Raw genomic sequence first — 19,386 nt, 5'->3', positions numbered from 1 at the left:
TCGTGAAAGTGCTCTTTCTGAAAATTCCATTTTCACGGGCGATCTCAAACAGGTATCACGTACGAATCGCGCGTACATGCGCGATTAGATCTTGCTTTGGTGAAAGGTCAGATTGACGATTTCAACGATGGATGAAAGGAATAGGTGGCACACCGGTATAACACGATACAGAACTGAAAGACACGTTTCGAGGTAGGGCGACATCATGTGCAATTGTTTATTGACGGTGACAATATAAGACCTTCGTAATCGATCACAGTTCTTACTCATGCGTTACTCATGCGTTCGCTTAAAATTACAATTTTATAAAATTAACAAAAACTAACGATAGCTTGTACTTCATGACCGCAAAGTGATTTGGGGCACAGTTTTGGTGGTCTTGTTCCGAGTGGGCCGTAATTGTTAGTAATATTGTACCCTGGCTTTGCCGAAGACTACGAATATCACGTTAGACACCCCTAAGATTGCGACTGTAGCGTAGACTATGCTGTACCACTGAAAGACGAAAGATCAGTCGTTACTAACATTCTTGTCATGATCCCTGAAATGATCTCGATAAGCAGAGAAACTTAAGATATGCAATCCCCTTCATGAACCATTGCAGAAGAGAATTTATCAAGAATAGAAAACAGAATTCATAAATAATAATAATAAAATGAAGACGTTGCACGCCCACATACGTAAAGACGAGACAAACGTGAATTATTAAGAGATAATTAAGATCAATGAACGCTGCATGTAAATTATGATATGTTAGATTACTTTGTTTCAGAATGCAATTCTCGATCGAAAATATCAAGAAAAACTGAAACGTAAAAATCCATCAATCATAATCATGTCTTAATTTAGTGACTCCAACTTTATTGATGGTTAAATCAAGCAATTTCGCGACGTGAAAATCCGTGTTTTCAGTTTTAGGAAATGACTGTTTTTATATTACAATTTATCATAACTCATTGGTTCTCCAATGCTTGACGTACGTAAGTTAGAAAGGAAAATAATTACCTTGTCAACGAAGAGATTTAACATTACGTAAAATACAATAAGGCTAAGAATGCAGGCGAAGAAATTGCTGATGGATACCAGAAGACTGGCGTATTTCGGACTGAGATCAATATGATTGATCCGGAAGCCGCAGATGGCTCCAGCATTTAAGCCCATCGCTACGATGGCGATGATGTTCCAATTCTCAACATCGACGTTGTTTAGACATAGCAGAGCAATAGCCGGTCCCAAAAAGCCTATTGTGTTGCAGATTTTCCTGGCTGTGGCCATAGATGTGCCATTCCTCACTGCAATGTCTGATACGCAGCCTATGAATAAACCAACCAGCCACATCGTCAAGTATGTCTCCCAAGTCGCAATCTGGAAAGAGAAAAAGGAAGAAAAAAAGGAGCATTTTCTTTCGCTAAAGCAATTAAAGAGATAATTTTTGGCTAATTTAAATCACGAATAAAACGTAAATGATCGATCTTTTCGATGATTTATGCGACAAATAAAAATTTGCGAGCGAATATTGTTCACCAGCGAACATATACATTCTATTATTACAGAATCGAAAGTTACATCTCACGAGATTTGTCAGATTTGTTAAAATGCACTTTTTTCGTGATATATATATATTGGGCTGGCCAAAAAGTAATTGCGTTTTTTTTATATAAATAAAAGGCGAATTTTTCACGGGAAACAAAAACTTTATTAAACAATATATTGTCCATTTTGTTTGATTATCTTTTGCCATTTTTCAGGCAACTTCATGATTCCGCGCTCAAAAAAGTTCTTATCTTTTTCAGCAAAAAACTATTCCAACAACGATTTCATATCCTCATCAGCAGTAAAGGTTTTACCATTCAAGGCGTTTTGCAAAGAACGAAACGAATGGTAATCTGATGGTGCCAGGTCTGGCGAATATGGTGGATGTGGTAACATCATGGTAACACATCCCATCCAAGCTGCAACAATTTTTCACGAGTGACCAAACTTGTACGTGGTCTAGCGTTATCATGGCGAAACGCAACACCTTTGCGATTCACCAATTCTCGACGTTTCTGTTTGATGGCATCATTTAATTTATCCAGTCGACGACAGTATACGTCTGAATTAATGGTTTGATTCCTCGCAAGCAGCTCAAAATACACAATACCTTTAAAGTCCCACCAGACTGACAGCATAATCTTTCTTTGGTGAATATCTGCTTTTCAAGTGCTTTCAGCAGGTTCATCACGCTTGCTCCACCATCTTTTTCGTTTGACGTTGTTGTAGACGATCCATTTTTCGTCGCCCGTTATCATGCGTTTCAAAAATCGATCATTTTCCTCACGTTTCAAAAGAGAATCGCAGATGTCAATACGCTTAGTGAGATGAATTTCTTTCAGCTCATGTGCTACCCAAATAGCGAGCTTACTAATGTATCCAAGTCGTTTTAAATGGTTCTCAACACTCGATTTCGATATGTTAAGATTCTCAGCAATCTCTCGTGTCGTTAAACGCCGATTCGAATCGATCAGTGCCTTTATTTTGTCATCATCAATTTCGATTGGCCTTCCTGAGCGTGGTGCATCTTTCGCATTAAAATCTGCAGATCGAAATTTAGTAAACGAATTTTGACACTGCCGCAGTTTTAAAGCATCTTCGCCATATACATGACATAACTTTTTATGAGCTTGCACAGCGTTTTTCCCTTTTCGGAAGTAATAAAACAAAATATGACGAAAATGTTCTTTTTGATTTTCCATTTTGAAATCGACGGCAAAGAAACAATTGTTAACGAAATCGCGTACTTTCTTTTTCTAAAACAAGCTTGAACCGTGAGTCGTTAACCTACATAATGAATTTGCGGTTTAGAATGAAGTTAGTTACATTTCAAGACATGTATGTCCATCTATTAGAAAAAAACGCAATTACTTTTTGGCCAACCCAATATATATACAGGGTGTCCCGAATTTAAATGTCCAAACTTCGGGAGCGTGTAGGGGATGATAAATCAAAAATAAAAAGTCCTTTAGAGATATGCTCGTTTTTACTTCGTTTTGGAAAAATCGCAAAAAAGAAAACGTAGATTTCATGCAGCAATGACTCGTCGTTCCGGAATTCTTCTGTTTGAAAATCGGCGCGCATACTCTCGCACCGCCTCCCTAGCATTACCGTCACAGAAACCATACACGAAAACCATATCAGCATATTCAACGTTAGAATATGTACGCGGCATTGTGACAGGATAATTCACTCGATGGCTTCTGATGAGTAACTGACGAATTTATAGGAGAGAAGCAGAAATGTAAACAAACAAAGGAAGTGCGAGAGTATACGCGGCGCCGATTTTCAAACAGAAGAATTCCGGAACGACGAGTCATTGCTGCATGAAATCTACGTTTTCTTTTTTGCGATTTTTCCAAAACGAAGTAAAAACGAGCATATCTCTAAAGGACTTTTTATTTTTGATTTATCATCCCCTACACGCTCCCGAAGTTTGGACATTTAAATTCGGGACACCCTATATATATATATATATAGGAAGAGACGTCCACGTCGGCTTGCACATCTCTTTGATTAAATTATTTCCTTACATTCACAATTCCACTAAAAATCTGTATAATGGGAATCATCGAGAGAATGATCTCAAGCCAAGTTTGGCAGCAATGAGCTATGATGAGGACCCAGACGGATGGTGAGGTGACAATATTTTTTAACGACATCGGCATTTGATTCTGAAAAAAGAAACAATGCAAAAGAGCTATTCTTTTTGCGTACGCGATTTATTAAAACGGATTAATACATAAATCGATAATCAATCTATAGTTATATGGTGTATTAATTAATTGCTATGAAACGGCAAGTGCAAAGGTTCATTACTTCTCCAATAGTGGTAATAATAATTAAGAAAAAAAACAAATGAGATATATACGTAGCATTTTCGGAAGCATTTTCATAATTTACTGATCTACAATAATGATAAATAATCCATTTGTTGTTTAATAATGAATATGAATTGTTTTTACCAATGTATCACTGCTTTCTGCCCTTAGACTCTCTTCTATGTATTCCCTTTCCTTCTGGGAAATGAAACGATGTCTGGAAGGTACTTTCGCCCCGAGAAAAAAATATACAATGCCCCAGATGGCTGTTACTATGAGTAACGCATAAAAGACTATGAGTAAGTTTGGATTTCTTGTTTTTGCAATATCCATTATGGCCAACGTAATGGTCAGCTTGCTGAACGATGCACCTCCATAAACGATTGCTCCTAAAATAATCAAAATGCAAATTTGTCTCAGTGGTGAAAATATTATACTGCAATTAATCGTTATAAGCGAAACAATTGGTGTTTCTGATGTTCACTTGGGAATCATGTTCTATTAATATTTGTTGTATTTGTCTATGGTCATCTATAAAAATCGGACAATACGAGCAATGTGAAGTTCAACGAGATTTTTAATACCAAATCGATCAAGGGAAAAGAAGATACATGATTTGGCGTTTTAAAAGATTTATCTCTTAATTAATAAACATCAATTTTTTCAGCCTTCTAAATAGTATTTCCAATAATTTTATTATATATAATTACACACACTACATCCTGAATGTATTGAGTAAATGCGTAAGTTGCATATGTGTATGTGAATCTCTTTAATATTCCTTTTCAAAAATTCTCATTTTTTATTTTTATAACATATAAATAATAATTCAATTATATTTTTATTATATTTCAATTTTTAATCATTTTTCTAGAACAATGAGAAGAAGGGACTAAGATCCACGTACCCTTAATAAATAAGAAATAGGTTCCGTACCGGCGTACGCGTTTGAATTTATCGTTTGTTGAAAACAATTTGTGCATCGATTGCTCTGACTCCATAAAAAAAACGCGAAAAAAATCGGGATACGAAGATTTAAATTTCAGATCAATTACCTGATAGTGCCCGTTCGGAGGGTGGTATCCATACGGCAAGTAGACCATGAACACAAGTCACTATAGTAATCTCAATGATAGCCATGATTACAGAAATTATGTATACACCTATGTATTTGCCGAGAAATATCATCAATATGGTGAGGGCGAAGCCAAGTCTTATGACCCAGTCAAGCATGCTTCCTTCGTTGGCATGGACGACGAAGCCGATCAACAGTTGTGCTATCATGCTGGTCCAGTAAAATATCGTCAAGGATGTCGTAAGTGTTATCGCAAAAGATATCCCATCCTTTATCTCACCTTCCTGGCAACAGTCATCATTGTTTATTACATCACAGCGTAACAATTACTCCGCGGAATTTCTTAGGCACGCCGAGCTATTAAATATTATTAAAACTATTAAAACACCGAGCGATTAAAAGAAAAAGCAACGTTCGCGGAGTTTGATTTTCTTCTGTATTCTTTACGAGCTTATATCAATAAAATAATTTTATTCGAATAAGAGATTAGTTGTTTTTAATAATTTTATAGAATTCATCCATGTTTGATAAAACATACAGGGTGTCCCGGGTTTTAACCGACAAACTGCGGGAGCATATTCTACTAGTGGAAATAAGAAAAAATTCTTATATAGAGTTTGCTTAGAAATGCTTTCTTACAAAGTTATAAACCAATATTGAAAAGAAATATCAGATAAGTAACAACGGATTTTTTCACAAAAATAAAAATTATCTACGCAATGATTTAGTGACGCATTTCAAAATGTTGTCCTTGCACATCGATACAAGCTAGACATCGACGTAGTACAGAATTTGTTACGGTACGACATTCCTGAAAATTTTGTTGCATCTCAGTAACTGAATTAGTAATTCGTTGCTTTAAATCTATCTGGTACTCTCCTGTTGGGAAATCTACGTCGATACTCTCGTACGGCAGCTCGTGCATTTCCGTCACAGAATCCGTACACGAAATGAATATCGGTGTATTCCTCATTTGAAAACACTTTTGGCATTCTGATAGTAATTGCTAGTTGACACGACGATTGAAATCTAACGGCTACTGTTGTGAAAGTAACAATCATACTGAATCGTTTCAACATAGTGAACATGAATACATGTGAACATCTTCGACCTTCCAAATTCTACACTATGTTCCGTTGTTACTTATCTGATATTTCTTTTCAATATTGGTTTACAACTTTGTAAGAAAGCATTTCTAAGCAAACTCGATATAAGAATTTTTTCTTATTTCCACTAGTAGAATATGCTCCCGCAGTTTGTCGGTTAAAACCCGGGACACCCTGTATATTAATGATACGTACGTGTACATAAGCGACAAACATATGCATCGATTTCGTAATCGTAAAAATGTAATCTCTCGAATTTTTCTTTGTAATCTTGATGTCTGAGTCATCAAATCAATAAAAAGCATGATAAAATTGTTAAATTTACCAGTGAGAGATGTACTACTCCTCCTTTTAGGCATAGTGTATATCCGGCTCCGATAAAAACCACCACAAATAACAACAGCATTTCAAAATGCCTGATCCCAATACCTATGAAGAAGATTGTATCTCTTCTTATTCATATAACACATTGTTTCGATAATTATGTACATAGAATTTTTTCGCAATTTTCATGCTTAATAATAATTTAATAGGACTTTTAGCCAGTTACCATGGAAGAACCATCGCATGTATTATCTATGGATTTAACACGACTGCTCATCTTGATTGAGAAATTACCTTTTACTATCTCAAATATATACAGGGTGGCCCATTTTAATTTATACAGTCGATTTTTTAAAAAACTAAAAGAGATACGAAAAAATGTTTCAGACAGACATGTCACGATTTCGAGGGGGACATAAGATGACATTGTCGAATACCGATTTACGTAATCACGTTTGACATTGTCGATATTCGACAATACACTGTTCGAACGTTGATCTCCATACACGACAGAGAATGTGGATACAACTAGACGGGTCATTGTTTATCGAAATTCTAACTTCCGGTCTGAAATTTTTTTTTAATGAGATATGGTATTTTTTTATTACGGATTCGGATTCTACGCGAGAAAACATGCAACTTTTGTCTGAAACATTTTTCCGAAAAATGTCATCTTATGTCCTTAAAATGATCTTCAAGATGAGTTTTGAGGACATTTTAAGGACATAAGATGACATTTTTCGGAAAAATGTTTCCGACAAAAGTTACTTACTTTTCGATGGAGAATAAGAATCTGCAATAAAAAGTTGGGGTTTCAATTTAAGAAATTGAAGGTGATCTTCGCGTGACCTTCAAACGACTATTCAAGGTCAAACCAATGGTATCATCTTATGTCCCCCTCGAAATCGTGACATGTCTGTCTGAAACATTTTTTCGTATCTCTTTTAGTTTTTTAAAAAATCGACTGTATAAATTAAAATGGGCCACCCTGTATATATATATATATATATATATATATATATATAATCATTCAAAAAATAGTTAAAATTTTTAATTAAATGTTCGAAGAAATAATGCGAAGTTTAATAAAGTACGAAGTATACAGTGCAAACCACAAAATATAAAATACATAATATGTTAATGTAAAAGTAAATAAAGTAAAGAAGTAAAGTTTTCTCACTGTGCTGCTTCAAGGTCGGGGACATTTTCATGGTTTTCTAATAGTACTTCGTCACAGTTGTTATTTCGCACGTATGCCTTCCCTCTCGCGCTCTATCAAAGTTTATATATCTCTTGAAAAGATATCCCACCATCATATCGATACCGTGCGCCCCTTCCTCCTTCGCTCTCGCTCGATCTCTCTCCGTTATTTTTAATTTCGTTTATCAGAAATGTAGTGTAATTCTCAGTTTTCGGCTTGCTAATTCTATATCTTATCTGTGCAAAACGGAAGACAAGGGTTTTCTCGGAAGAAAAGGAATGAAATCGCAGTAAGGCTCCAGTGCGAATTGTAGAACTGTGTTTAATAGTTAGCGTTAGCATGTACAAATGTATAAAAAATATTGTTACTTTGCAATGACGTCTGCATTGCACTTAGCGTCATGAACGTTAAACGTGCGAGTGTATTTACACGTGAGTCATCCCTTCTCGTTACATTCGACATCGCCTTCTGTTCCAATCTAATTGCAAAGCTATTTCATTCAAAAAATAAAATTGTTTTATTTAATTACTACAAAACATCGCATTACGCTAGATATTAAAGAAAATGGCTATGTTAATTTATCGTCAAGTTCATTTATCGTGCTTCGTGGTATTGCGTGCTCGCGCGTGCTAAACTTTCCGAGAACGGCGAGTCTCGAAGCACGAAGCCATTCAGTCGTTATAGCAACTTTCGCTTCTTCGTGACCGGTTCCTTGTTCGTGCCTTCTTTCTTTTCTTCTGTGCTCTTCCTCGCTATTCTGCTGGAGCGCCTCTGAGATGATGTTTTCTGTGGCGTTGAGCATACCGCCAAATCCGGAAGACTGTAACACGCGCAATACACACTGCATGAATTAAAATGCAAGACTCGCGGGAATGGGCAACAAAATCACCTTGCTAATTTAGTTTTACTGAAAAATGGAATGTGTCTGTGTTAATCGAACCGAAGTAAACTTATTTAACTTATACCTATCAGCTGTGAATGGAGACTTTAACAGAAGTTTCTTCCTTTTAATCATTATTAGCGTTATGCGATGTATGTTCTTTATTTTACTTTGATAAAAATCTGTCAAGAATTCTGTATCTTGATATAAATTTTACAAAAAGATATTTGTATTATAATTAATATATCTATTATATTAAATGGTCATAGTTATTTATAGAAGAAAATTCATCTGAAAACTGAGACCAAAATGTGTCTCCAGTAAATTTCAAGAAGTTATCTTTCATACTACTCGAGATAACTCATATCTAATCTCTTTTAGGTATTATCATTCATATTAATAAAAATTAGTGCATGTCAGTAACGTAATATTATTAATATAATAGTAATAATTTATAAAAGCCTTATAAAAGGTCTTTTTTTGGTACCTACCCTAAGCGATCAATTTCCGGCTGCTCTTCATCCGTAATTTCCTTCGCGTTATTCCTCGCAGGCGACGGCAGCTTTTCGCCATTTAATGACGCCGCTTTCGCTTTTTTATTATTATTGTTGTTCGTTGCGGGCGCAGTGTTTTCCTTGCGCGAACTCACCTGACTGCGCTGCGACGACGCCTGCGGCTTCTGCGAGGCCGCGTACGCGCTCTTGGAGGTGCATTGCGTAGGCGGCGCGATATCATTGTTCTCGTAGTAGCGGCCCAGATTGAGAGTAATGCTCTTGGTGCAATTGAACGTCTTGTAAATGCCCACCAGGTAGTCGGCCAGCTCGAACATGTTCGAGCGTAGCGAGATGATGATGAACTGTGCGTTCTTTGTGCGCTCCTTGATGTAATTGCCGACGATCGACACGTTCTTGAAGTCCAGTGCCGCGTCGATCTCGTCCATGAAATACAGCGGCGTGGGCTTGTAGTGGTGCAGAGCGAAGACCAGCGCCAGCGAGCTCAAGGTCTTTTCGCCGCCACTGAGATTACCGATACTCTTCCAGGATTTCTTGGGCGGGCGCACGCTGAAGACGATGCCCTCGCTAAACGGATCCAGCGAATCGACCAACTCCAGTTCCGCGTCGCCGCCCAGCGTGATCATCTGATACATCTCCTTGAGCTTCGTGGTGATCAGACTGAAGCCGTGCAGGAATTCCTGGACCCGACACCGGCGTGCCGTCTCGAAGATGTCGCGCATCTTGTTGCGCGTCAACGTCACCTCCTCGAGATCGGCGGCGCGACGTATGTACAACGCGTCTTTCTCCTCGTAGTCCGCGATGATCTGCATGTTGGGCACCAGTTCAGGCAGCTTCTTCTTAGCCTTCTGCAAGTTCAGTATCACCACCTTCGAGTCCAATTGTTCGACCTGCTCCTCGGTTAGATCCCGGAGCGGCTCCAGCGTCTCCTGAGGAACCGCGCGCAACTTCAGCTCTGCTATTTTCCGATTGCACTCGGGAATCATCTGCTGGAGCTCCTTCAGCAATTTCCGACTTTCGTGAAGCTTCTGATCCAGGTCGATCTTCGTCGCCTTGATCTTGTCCTCGCGCGTCTGCAAGGCGTTTAACTCGTTCTTGAAGGACGACACGACATCGTCTCGCTCGGCAAGCGACTCGTTCAGCTCCTTCAGTTCGTTCAGAATAACTTTGGCGCGCTCTTCGAGCTCCGATTTCTCTTTCTGAATATCCCTCAACCTCTCCTCGCAAGCGTGCACGTCGCTCTCCAGCGTCTCTATATGCTTCTCCGTCTTCTTGACGTTTCTCTCGGCGGTCTTGATGGCTACTTGCAAACGGCAGATCTCCGCCTTGGTCTTGTCCACCGACTTCGTCAGCTGCGTGATCTTCGTCTGCTGGTCCCGCACCCGGTTGCCGGAGATGTCGTCTATCTTCTTGTTGATACGCTCGACCGCTCTCTCCACCGAAGCAGAGCTTGTCTGGACCTCATCCAAGTGCGATTTCGCCTTCTCGACCGCTTTTTCTAGCTGTGCGACCTCCCTCGGATCAGATACCGACTCCGCGACCTTCTTCTCCTGCGCCTCGAACTGCGCCCGCAGCGACGGCTCTTGTTCTCTCAATGTCTGCACCTCGATGCTGAACTTATTCTTGTCTACCGTCATATCTTTCAGCGCGGTCGACAGCGTATGAATTTGCTGCTCCAGTGGCTGCTGCTTCGTCCTAAGCTTATTGCACTCCTCGAACACGCTGTCCAGCTGCGACCGCAGTTCCTCGATGTCGGCGCTCGACGGTTCGTTCCTCACTACCTTCTGACCCATTCGACCGCGCAGTACCGTGCGCCCACCGCCGCTCATCGTGCCCGATAGCTCGATCAGTTCACCTTTTTGCGTCACCACGCGATAACGCGTCCTACCGTAAGCGATGCGCGTCGCTTGATCGAGATCTTGAGCCACCAAGGTATCTTGCAGACCGTAGTAGAACGCGGGTAGCACTCTCTCATCCTCCACCTTGACCAGATCGAACAGCCGATGCACGTTCTCCGGCGTTTGAATCTTCTGACGGCACTTGGATAGGAATCGCTGTTGCTTCTCTAACGGTATGAATGTGGCGCGTCCTATGTCATGTTGCCGCAGATACGTTATGCACGTTTGTGCTGTAGCCACGGTGTCCACGACGATGTTATCCAGCGGGCCGCACGCCGTCGACACCGCCACGTCATACTTGGCGTCGATGGCACCTAAATCGCCCTAAAAGCAGGTAAACGCGAGTGTAAATGTCGGTTTCCATAAATAAATCGCTCATTACGAGTGAAGTGTATTACTCTAGCAAAAGCCGTAAAATAAAGTAAGGCAAAACGTATAGGAATCGCGACGGAACGTTATTTAAACAGCGGAGGATCAAAATTTGATACGACAATCTAGTATCGAGAATGAATTGCTCTAGTTTTGCCGAGTTGCGTTTCCGCGAATCCAGTTCCATCGGAAACAACTCACCAATCTTCCGAAAATCCCGGGAATCCGTCCTTCTCGCTTCTCCCTCATCAGCGAGTCCAAAATCCGGTTGCGCGACTTGCTGGCCTGCATCGCAGAACGCTGTTCCTCAAAGGTGATCCGCAGTTTCTTCAGCTGGCCGGTCATCTCGGCCTCGCGAGCCTTCACCTCGTCCAGCTCACCCTGTGCCTGCTTCAGGCTGCGCTTGGTCACCGGAATCTTCGTATCGAACAGAGATAGCTGCTTCCGACGCTCTTCGAGAGTACTCGCGGTCTTCTCCAGAGATCCCCGAAGATCTTCCAACTTCTCCTTCTCAACCTTCTCTACCGACGTATAAAGCTCCAATTCGGATTGCGCGATATCGTACGCCGCTTTTGCCTGGTCGACGTTCTTCCTGAGCGTTATCAGTTCCTTCTCCAACTCGGATCGCTCATTCAGCAGCGGCTCCGTCTTCTCGCGCAGTCCCGCCATCAGGGTCGCCAGGGAGGCCTCCTCTTTCTCCCTGTTCTTCGTATGCGTCTCGATCAGACGCTCGCACTCCTCGATGCCCTTCGTATTATTCTCCGGTACTTTCAGCAGTTCCTCCAACTTGCTTTTCTCCTGCATCAATCGTCAAATTAATTGTACAATCCCACATAGCTTTAACATCTGTTTAATATTCGTATGCGAAGCCAACGTTGGCTCCACTCGAGGCAGACCGAAGAAGGAAATTACCGTCTTGGTGGATGCCATGTTGGCCTTTCGCCGTTTGTTCGTCTCGACCATTTCAGCGTGCAGCGACTCGTCCCGCTTGCGCACTTTGTCAAACTTTGTCGTAGCTTCGTCCTTTTGCCGTTGTAGAGCGTCCCATTTCTTGATCTTTTCCTTGATCGTCTTGGTTTTCTCTTCCTTCTGCGCGCGGATGCTCTTCATGTCGTCCATCAGCTCCTCCAGTTCCTTGTTCAGGACATCATTCCTCGCCACATGCTCAGAAAGTTCTTTCACCGCTTCGGATCTAGCGAAAACATCCGTGAACCTCAGTATTTCTTCTCGATATTAATCATCGTAAATCTCAGTCTGGTCGTAATTGTTTTAAATACTTCTCGTTTAACAAAAGAAAGAAAATAATGTAAAGTTGCACTTAAGTTACCTTTTACAATGATAAAGTTGATGCTGCAATCTGATTATCACGTTCTCCATCTTCAGGTACTGCACCGCGTCCTGCATAGGCTCCTCCAGTGCCTCCTTCTCCTTTTGCACAACCCTGAGACGATGCAGCTTCTCCACTCTACGTTCCGTTAACGTCTCGATTTTATCCGCTAACTTCTCCAGCGGTTCCTTATAGCGAAACGTGCCGATTATATCTTCCAGGAATTCCAGCATTCCGGTATCATTTTCGTTTTGCCCCTTGGGCTTCATCATCGCAATCTGCTCAACTTCGCCCTATCAACCGCATATTTTTATCATTTATCAATAATCTACGTTAATTCCGTAATTGGAATAATTTAATGATTAATTAAACGACTCTTTACCTGCAATATCAGAAACCGATTGTGATCCAAATCGACCCCATGGGACCTCAGAAGCTTAGCATCTCCTTGAATTGTACCTTCTTCTTATTGTGCTCGTAATACGATGTGCTGTCCTTGAACGCCGTCCTAGATATGACAAATTCAGTGTCTGGGATGGCCTCGTACTCTTCTTCAGACTTGAAAATATAATTTCATCAATTTCAAGTTTAAGGGGGAGCCTGCTTTAGAACGTTGAAATAAGGTATAATTTTACGAATTGTTTTTTGGAGAAACTATACAGCGGATCATTATAAAACTTTGATGCATTTATTAGTACATGTTTAAAGATAAAAAAAATTATTTTTTTATTTGAATATATCGCCTGTAGAGGTCGTCCTGGAGGCATCTTAGTGCAGCCGGCATTGTAAATTGGTGAGCATTCTCCTGCCTCCAAATTCATCCAAACTGAAAAATTGAAATATTTTCTCGTTATTTATGAATTCCCATCGTCGATGAACCTTTAATATTCATAAAAACATTAAGTTAAACAATTACTTTTGCATGAAAAAGTTCAACAACTTTGCCTAAAAATCGTACTTTTGTGTTCTAAGCTCCACCATTTTGACACTTTTCAACTTTTTTCTTCTCTCTTTGGTTCATCGACGATGGGAATTCATAAATAACGAGAACATATTTCAATTTTTCAGTTTAGACGAAATTTGGAGGCAGGAGAATGCTCAGCAATTTGCAATGCCGGCGACGCGGCTGCACTAAGATTTCTCCAGGACGACCTCTACAAGAGATATATTCAAATCAAAAAATAATTTTTTTATCTTTAAACATGTACTAATAAATGCATCAAAGTTTTATAATGATCCGCTGTATAGTTTCTCCAAAAACAATTCGTAAAATATACCTTATTTCAGCGTTCTAAAGCAGGCTCCCCCCTTAACTAGAGCCATTTATTATATTTATTGTGCATTTATTACAGACACGTACGTTAAAGTGAAGTATCGCAGAAGTTTTAGCTTACCTTGTCAATGATTCTGTGAAAGTGTACAGATACAGTACAACTATTATGTGTGAATGTTGGCTGGAATTATGTATCAGGACAGATATCTTCTTCGACCTGATCTTACTGGCGCGATAGCGAACACGAACAGCATAGAGTCTATCACGTTACTTTTACCGCTGCCATTGGGGCCCACTATCGCCGAAAAGCTCTGAAAGAGAAAACTGCTGTTAAGTACCTTAAGTCCTCATCCACACACGTTACGCTAGTAGTTTACCTTGTGAAGGGTCCAATGATCTGCGTGCCAGCGTAGCTCTTAAAATTTACATTGACGATTTTGTGATCATGAGCCTCGGCCAGTAGTGTCAACCTCGCTGAACACTCTTGGTGGTGGTGGAATGTATATCTGTCGTCCACTTTAGGCCACCTTCCTCGTCTGTGTCATACTCCTCGCCCGCTCGTCGTCCTCCGTGCTATTGTTGAGGGTGTTTCTTCCCTCTCTGGCCATTTTGGCAAGAGCCTCGCAGGGTGAACAATTATAGATCGCTTATGCCGTTTTCCTGCCGGCTACGTAGACATGTATAACGAATCGGCATGTGCCGTATGCCTTCTTGCTTTTGTCTCTCTCACCGTTCTGCTCAGGACAAATATACGTGCCTAATATTGAGCCTACGTATGCCTACGGCCGGCTACGGCGATGCTCCGTCCACGATTTGAGGTTAGCTCAGTGATAATATCGTTGGCGAGTGTCATATTACCGGCATCGGCGGATTAATCGGTATCGAGTAACGTTCAAGCGCGAAACGCTCGAGATCTCACGATGCACGCGCCTCGGCGTTGCGAAATGAGGGAAGTTTTCGCCCCCCGTTTTCCCGCGCGCGGTACGCAAACAGAAAATTGTCACTCGTTAACGCGATAATTCACACACCGACATATTACGGTCATATTTTCACTGCGCGCGTGCGCGATATCTCGAGCGAAGAGAATATTCGCGCTCAAATCAGGCCTGTGAAACATTACAAGCTCCGATATTTTCGACGCCGCCATCGCGACGCGCCGAAGGGACGCTACATTGTAAAATCAAAATCCCGCGTAACGAACCACCCGCAACGCCGAGTCCGAATTGCGCGTAGCCTTAAATCGTGCCTGGAGAGTCGACCGTTATATTCAAATCCTTATAATCCGTAGGACAATTTCTTCACGAAACTTTCCCGGTTTTTCTCGATACTACGAAATTATTTGTAAAAATATCGGTCACAAGAGACGTTAAAACACGAATCGAATAATCAAAATGGCGACCAAACGTATACAACATTATATAAAAATACAAACGTAATAAAACAGCTTTTATTGTTATTGCAATCCGTGAGAAAAATTTAGCTTTTTAATTTTTAGAAATTAAGCATCATTATTTTGCATTTTTGTTTCATACTTTGTCATAAAAGTAATGCACTTCTAATTTGAAACGTTCCATTACTCAAGTACCGTAAGATCAGGAAGGTTGCGAATTCAATCACGTCGGGGTCAATGAATTATTTTTTTACAATTTCGTCTTGTGATATTTCAATAATCAAAATTCGTAACAATATCATGACTGATCTACATTTCTATAATACAAAATACACTGCGTAATATAATATTCATATACATACGGGGCCCATACTCAGTACGTGTTTACCTTCAATTCTCAGCCAATCAGGTGGTTTTTAGGCCACTTTGTCATTTTATTTTTAACGCTTTTATCGTCGTAAGGACGTTCTGAATATTCTTGTGTATGTCTATGTATTCTTGCGTTAGTCAAATGCAAGTAATGCAACTGCAGTATAGTGTGATAATTGTATTTTGTGTATTTTTTGCACCTTAGGCACCATAACCTCGAAATTGAGTACCTTGACGGATTTTTCTAATCGCTGAAATCATCCAAAAGCCTCTTTTTAATTGAAAAGTGACGCCATGAAAGTGTAAGTGTACGTCATTAAATTCAGTCTCTTTTGGTTTGTAAAATTTTTATTTTGGAAACTTTCAGGGTAAAAGGTAACTGGAATCAACTTCTGAGCAACTATGAGGTGCTGAAAATCTTGCAAAACACAAAATCGTACAAGAAGCAAAAGATGAATCAACTGGCGACCATTACTTATCAAACGATCAAGTATCTGGAGGACACGCCATGCAAAAAGCAGAGCGAAGAGAAGATTGTAGAATACTTGAAAGCAATGGAATCCAAAAAATTAACGAAAGCTGAAAAGCTTACTCTCCTCAACCTTTGTCCGACTACTCCGCTTGAGATACAATTGGTAATTTAAAAAATTTTTTATAATATTTCTCTAGAATAAAAGCCCTAAAAATGATTTAAATCTTTCGACATTTTAATTAGCAGCAAATCTATTTATAAAAGAATTATTTCATGACATTTGTGTGCATAGATGGTGGAAGAGAGCGAGGAACGACTATCGGAAGAAGAAGTGGAGGCTGTACTGCAGATCGTTACGAACGTGCGGGAAGACAAGCAAGATACGGAACAAGAAACTTAATCTAGCTCTCAACATAGCTCATTTAAATATATATTTGTATGTACATTTTATTTATAATAAACATGAATTGGAAATAGTATAGCATTAAATACAATGGTGTGCGTTTTTAGTAGTAGCCATATTATCTCTTCTGATCCCCAAGATCGTCTATGGAGTCTTCATCAATCTGAGACAGACAAAATAAAAATACTTTTAGAATTTCTATTACTTATTATTATTATATATTTAAACATTTTATTCTTTTATTTATTTCTGATTTATTTCAGTGGCAAAACTCACTTGTGGCCACTTTTCTGGTATCACTTCGAATAAGTCGTCTTTGACATCTCCCTGTATGACAATTTCATCATCCCCAGTGACACTAGAACCGCAGGCGAACTTGCTACCAAAAATTTTGCTGCTACCTTTAGATCTATATCTGTAGAATTAACATTTATTATAATTATTACAGATATTCGTTCATTTCTTTAGGAGTAGATTAGGATGTTAATTTGAAGTATTACCAAAAGTACTAAGACCAGTCACAACCGTGACAGATTTCTTCTTTCCCCTGGGTGCTCTGGAAACTGTGACCAACCGTGGTACGTCCTCTTTCTTCTTTGCCTTTAGCATACCTTTACCACCTCGCTTCTGTCGTTTCTTCTCATCCTCTGCTCCACTAGCTTCGGTAGTACCATCTTCAGTAGCTTGGGTAACAGAATCCTTTGATTAGAATCTCAAATATCATTACTTTTAAGGTTTTTTAATTTTCTTAATAAATACCTAATTTAATTTTCTCAAATTCAGTCGGAAGATTTCTCTCCAGCCACTGCTTGCACTTGTCATACTCGGGATAGTACTCGCAATACTGCGAATCAATCATTGCTATAGATCTTTGTCGGTAATCAAATTTAAATTTTTTATAATCATGAAATTTACACTGTATTTCCAGTTAATTATCACAAATAGCTATTTTCAGCAGTTATTTCAAGGAAATCTGCATGTGATAATTAATTGGAAATAAAGTGTAAATTTCATGATTATAAAACATTTAAATTTGATTACCGACAAAGATCTATAGCAATGATTGATTCGCAGTATTGCGAGTACTATCCCGAGTATGACAAGTGCAAGCAGTGGCTGGAGAGAAATCTTCCGACTGAATTTGAGAAAATTAAATTAGGTATTTATTAAGAAAATTAAAAAACCTTAAAAGTAATGATATTTGAGATTCTAATCAAAGGATTCTGTTACCCAAGCTACTGAAGATGGTACTACCGAAGCTAGTGGAGCAGAGGATGAGAAGAAACGACAGAAGCGAGGTGGTAAAGGTATGCTAAAGGCAAAGAAGAAAGAGGACGTACCACGGTTGGTCACAGTTTCCAGAGCACCCAGGGGAAAGAAGAAATCTGTCACGGTTGTGACTGGTCTTAGTACTTTTGGTAATACTTCAAATTAACATCCTAATCTACTCCTAAAGAAATGAACGAATATCTGTAATAATTATAATAAATGTTAATTCTACAGATATAGATCTAAAGGTAGCAGCAAAATTTTTTGGTAGCAAGTTCGCCTGCGGTTCTAGTGTCACTGGGGATGATGAAATTGTCATACAGGGAGATGTCAAAGACGACTTATTCGAAGTGATACCAGAAAAGTGGCCACAAGTGAGTTTTGCCACTGAAATAAATCAGAAATAAATAAAAGAATAAAATGTTTAAATATATAATAATAATAAGTAATAGAAATTCTAAAAGTATTTTTATTTTGTCTGTCTCAGATTGATGAAGACTCCATAGACGATCTTGGGGATCAGAAGAGATAATATGGCTACTACTAAAAACGCACACCATTGTATTTAATGCTATACTATTTCCAATTCATGTTTATTATAAATAAAATGTACATACAAATATATATTTAAATGAGCTATGTTGAGAGCTAGATTAAGTTTCTTGTTCCGTATCTTGCTTGTCTTCCCGCACGTTCGTAACGATCTGCAGTACAGCCTCCACTTCTTCTTCCGATAGTCGTTCCTCGCTCTCTTCCACCATCTATGCACACAAATGTCATGAAATAATTCTTTTATAAATAGATTTGCTGCTAATTAAAATGTCGAAAGATTTAAATCATTTTTAGGGCTTTTATTCTAGAGAAATATTATAAAAAATTTTTTAAATTACCAATTGTATCTCAAGCGGAGTAGTCGGACAAAGGTTGAGGAGAGTAAGCTTTTCAGCTTTCGTTAATTTTTTGGATTCCATTGCTTTCAAGTATTCTACAATCTTCTCTTCGCTCTGCTTTTTGCATGGCGTGTCCTCCAGATACTTGATCGTTTGATAAGTAATGGTCGCCAGTTGATTCATCTTTTGCTTCTTGTACGATTTTGTGTTTTGCAAGATTTTCAGCACCTCATAGTTGCTCAGAAGTTGATTCCAGTTACCTTTTACCCTGAAAGTTTCCAAAATAAAAATTTTACAAACCAAAAGAGACTGAATTTAATGACGTACACTTACACTTTCATGGCGTCACTTTTCAATTAAAAAGAGGCTTTTGGATGATTTCAGCGATTAGAAAAATCCGTCAAGGTACTCAATTTCGAGGTTATGGTGCCTAAGGTGCAAAAAATACACAAAATACAATTATCACACTATACTGCAGTTGCATTACTTGCATTTGACTAACGCAAGAATACATAGACATACACAAGAATATTCAGAACGTCCTTACGACGATAAAAGCGTTAAAAATAAATGACAAAGTGGCCTAAAAACCACCTGATTGGCTGAGAATTGAAGGTAAACACGTACTGAGTATGGGCCCCGTATGTATATGAATATTATATTACGCAGTGTATTTTGTATTATAGAAATGTAGATCAGTCATGATATTGTTACGAATTTTGATTATTGAAATATCACAAGACGAAATTGTAAAAAAATAATTCATTGACCCCG

General features: G+C 39.2%; 5 protein-coding genes and 1 pseudogene across 9 annotated transcripts; 2 read left to right on the top strand and 4 right to left on the bottom strand.

Annotated features, from left to right (window-relative positions):
- Positions 1-185: 185 nt before the first annotated feature.
- Positions 186-7,636, bottom strand: LOC105283762 (putative inorganic phosphate cotransporter). The gene is made up of 7 exons (XM_011346795.3): positions 7,540-7,636; positions 6,361-6,464; positions 4,910-5,213; positions 3,999-4,243; positions 3,567-3,707; positions 1,006-1,365; positions 186-495 (listed from the first exon to the last, which is right to left on the bottom strand). Exons 1-7 carry the CDS (start codon positions 7,568-7,570, stop codon positions 403-405), a joined length of 1,278 nt encoding a protein of 425 aa, XP_011345097.1. The 5' UTR covers positions 7,571-7,636; the 3' UTR covers positions 186-402.
- Positions 7,637-7,861: 225 nt separating this feature from the next.
- LOC113562760 (structural maintenance of chromosomes protein 4-like) lies at positions 7,862-13,012 on the bottom strand. Its single transcript, XM_026973131.1, has 6 exons — positions 12,929-13,012; positions 12,547-12,839; positions 12,132-12,411; positions 11,421-12,017; positions 8,932-11,174; positions 7,862-8,380 (listed from the first exon to the last, which is right to left on the bottom strand). Exons 2-6 carry the CDS (start codon positions 12,816-12,818, stop codon positions 8,239-8,241), a joined length of 3,534 nt encoding a protein of 1,177 aa, XP_026828932.1. The 5' UTR covers positions 12,819-12,839; positions 12,929-13,012; the 3' UTR covers positions 7,862-8,238.
- A 2,427-nt stretch (positions 13,013-15,439) lies between these two features.
- On the top strand, positions 15,440-16,542 carry LOC113562764 (DNA-directed RNA polymerase III subunit RPC9-like). 3 transcript variants are annotated; one of them, XM_026973135.1, is made up of 4 exons: positions 15,440-15,585; positions 15,784-15,880; positions 15,946-16,213; positions 16,343-16,542. In XM_026973135.1, the coding sequence occupies exons 2-4, from the start codon at positions 15,873-15,875 to the stop codon at positions 16,448-16,450; spliced, it is 384 nt and encodes a 127-aa protein (XP_026828936.1). In that variant the 5' UTR covers positions 15,440-15,585; positions 15,784-15,872; the 3' UTR covers positions 16,451-16,542. The 3 variants fall into 3 exon arrangements, with proteins under 3 accessions (XP_026828936.1, XP_026828937.1, XP_026828935.1); XM_026973136.1 differs by having other exon boundaries at positions 15,440-15,618; XM_026973134.1 differs by having other exon boundaries at positions 15,440-15,691.
- Positions 16,467-17,357, bottom strand: LOC113562763 (annotated as a pseudogene).
- Positions 17,358-17,404: 47 nt separating this feature from the next.
- Positions 17,405-18,361, top strand: LOC113562762 (density-regulated protein homolog). Its single transcript, XM_026973133.1, has 4 exons — positions 17,405-17,612; positions 17,689-17,871; positions 17,957-18,096; positions 18,210-18,361. The coding sequence occupies exons 1-4, from the start codon at positions 17,513-17,515 to the stop codon at positions 18,252-18,254; spliced, it is 468 nt and encodes a 155-aa protein (XP_026828934.1). The 5' UTR covers positions 17,405-17,512; the 3' UTR covers positions 18,255-18,361.
- Positions 18,284-19,386, bottom strand: LOC113562766 (DNA-directed RNA polymerase III subunit RPC9-like). Of its 3 annotated transcripts, none has more exons than XM_026973139.1 (4): positions 19,207-19,386; positions 18,946-19,042; positions 18,613-18,880; positions 18,284-18,483 (listed from the first exon to the last, which is right to left on the bottom strand). In XM_026973139.1, exons 2-4 carry the CDS (start codon positions 18,951-18,953, stop codon positions 18,376-18,378), a joined length of 384 nt encoding a protein of 127 aa, XP_026828940.1. In that variant the 5' UTR covers positions 18,954-19,042; positions 19,207-19,386; the 3' UTR covers positions 18,284-18,375. The 3 variants fall into 3 exon arrangements, with proteins under 3 accessions (XP_026828940.1, XP_026828939.1, XP_026828938.1); XM_026973138.1 differs by having other exon boundaries at positions 19,240-19,386; XM_026973137.1 differs by having other exon boundaries at positions 19,135-19,225.

Source organism: Ooceraea biroi, chromosome 10 (genome assembly GCF_003672135.1).
Source record: "Ooceraea biroi isolate clonal line C1 chromosome 10, Obir_v5.4, whole genome shotgun sequence".
In the NCBI taxonomy this organism is placed as follows: Eukaryota; Metazoa; Arthropoda; class Insecta; order Hymenoptera; family Formicidae; genus Ooceraea; species Ooceraea biroi.
This window is presented reverse-complemented; position numbering and strand designations above follow the sequence as displayed.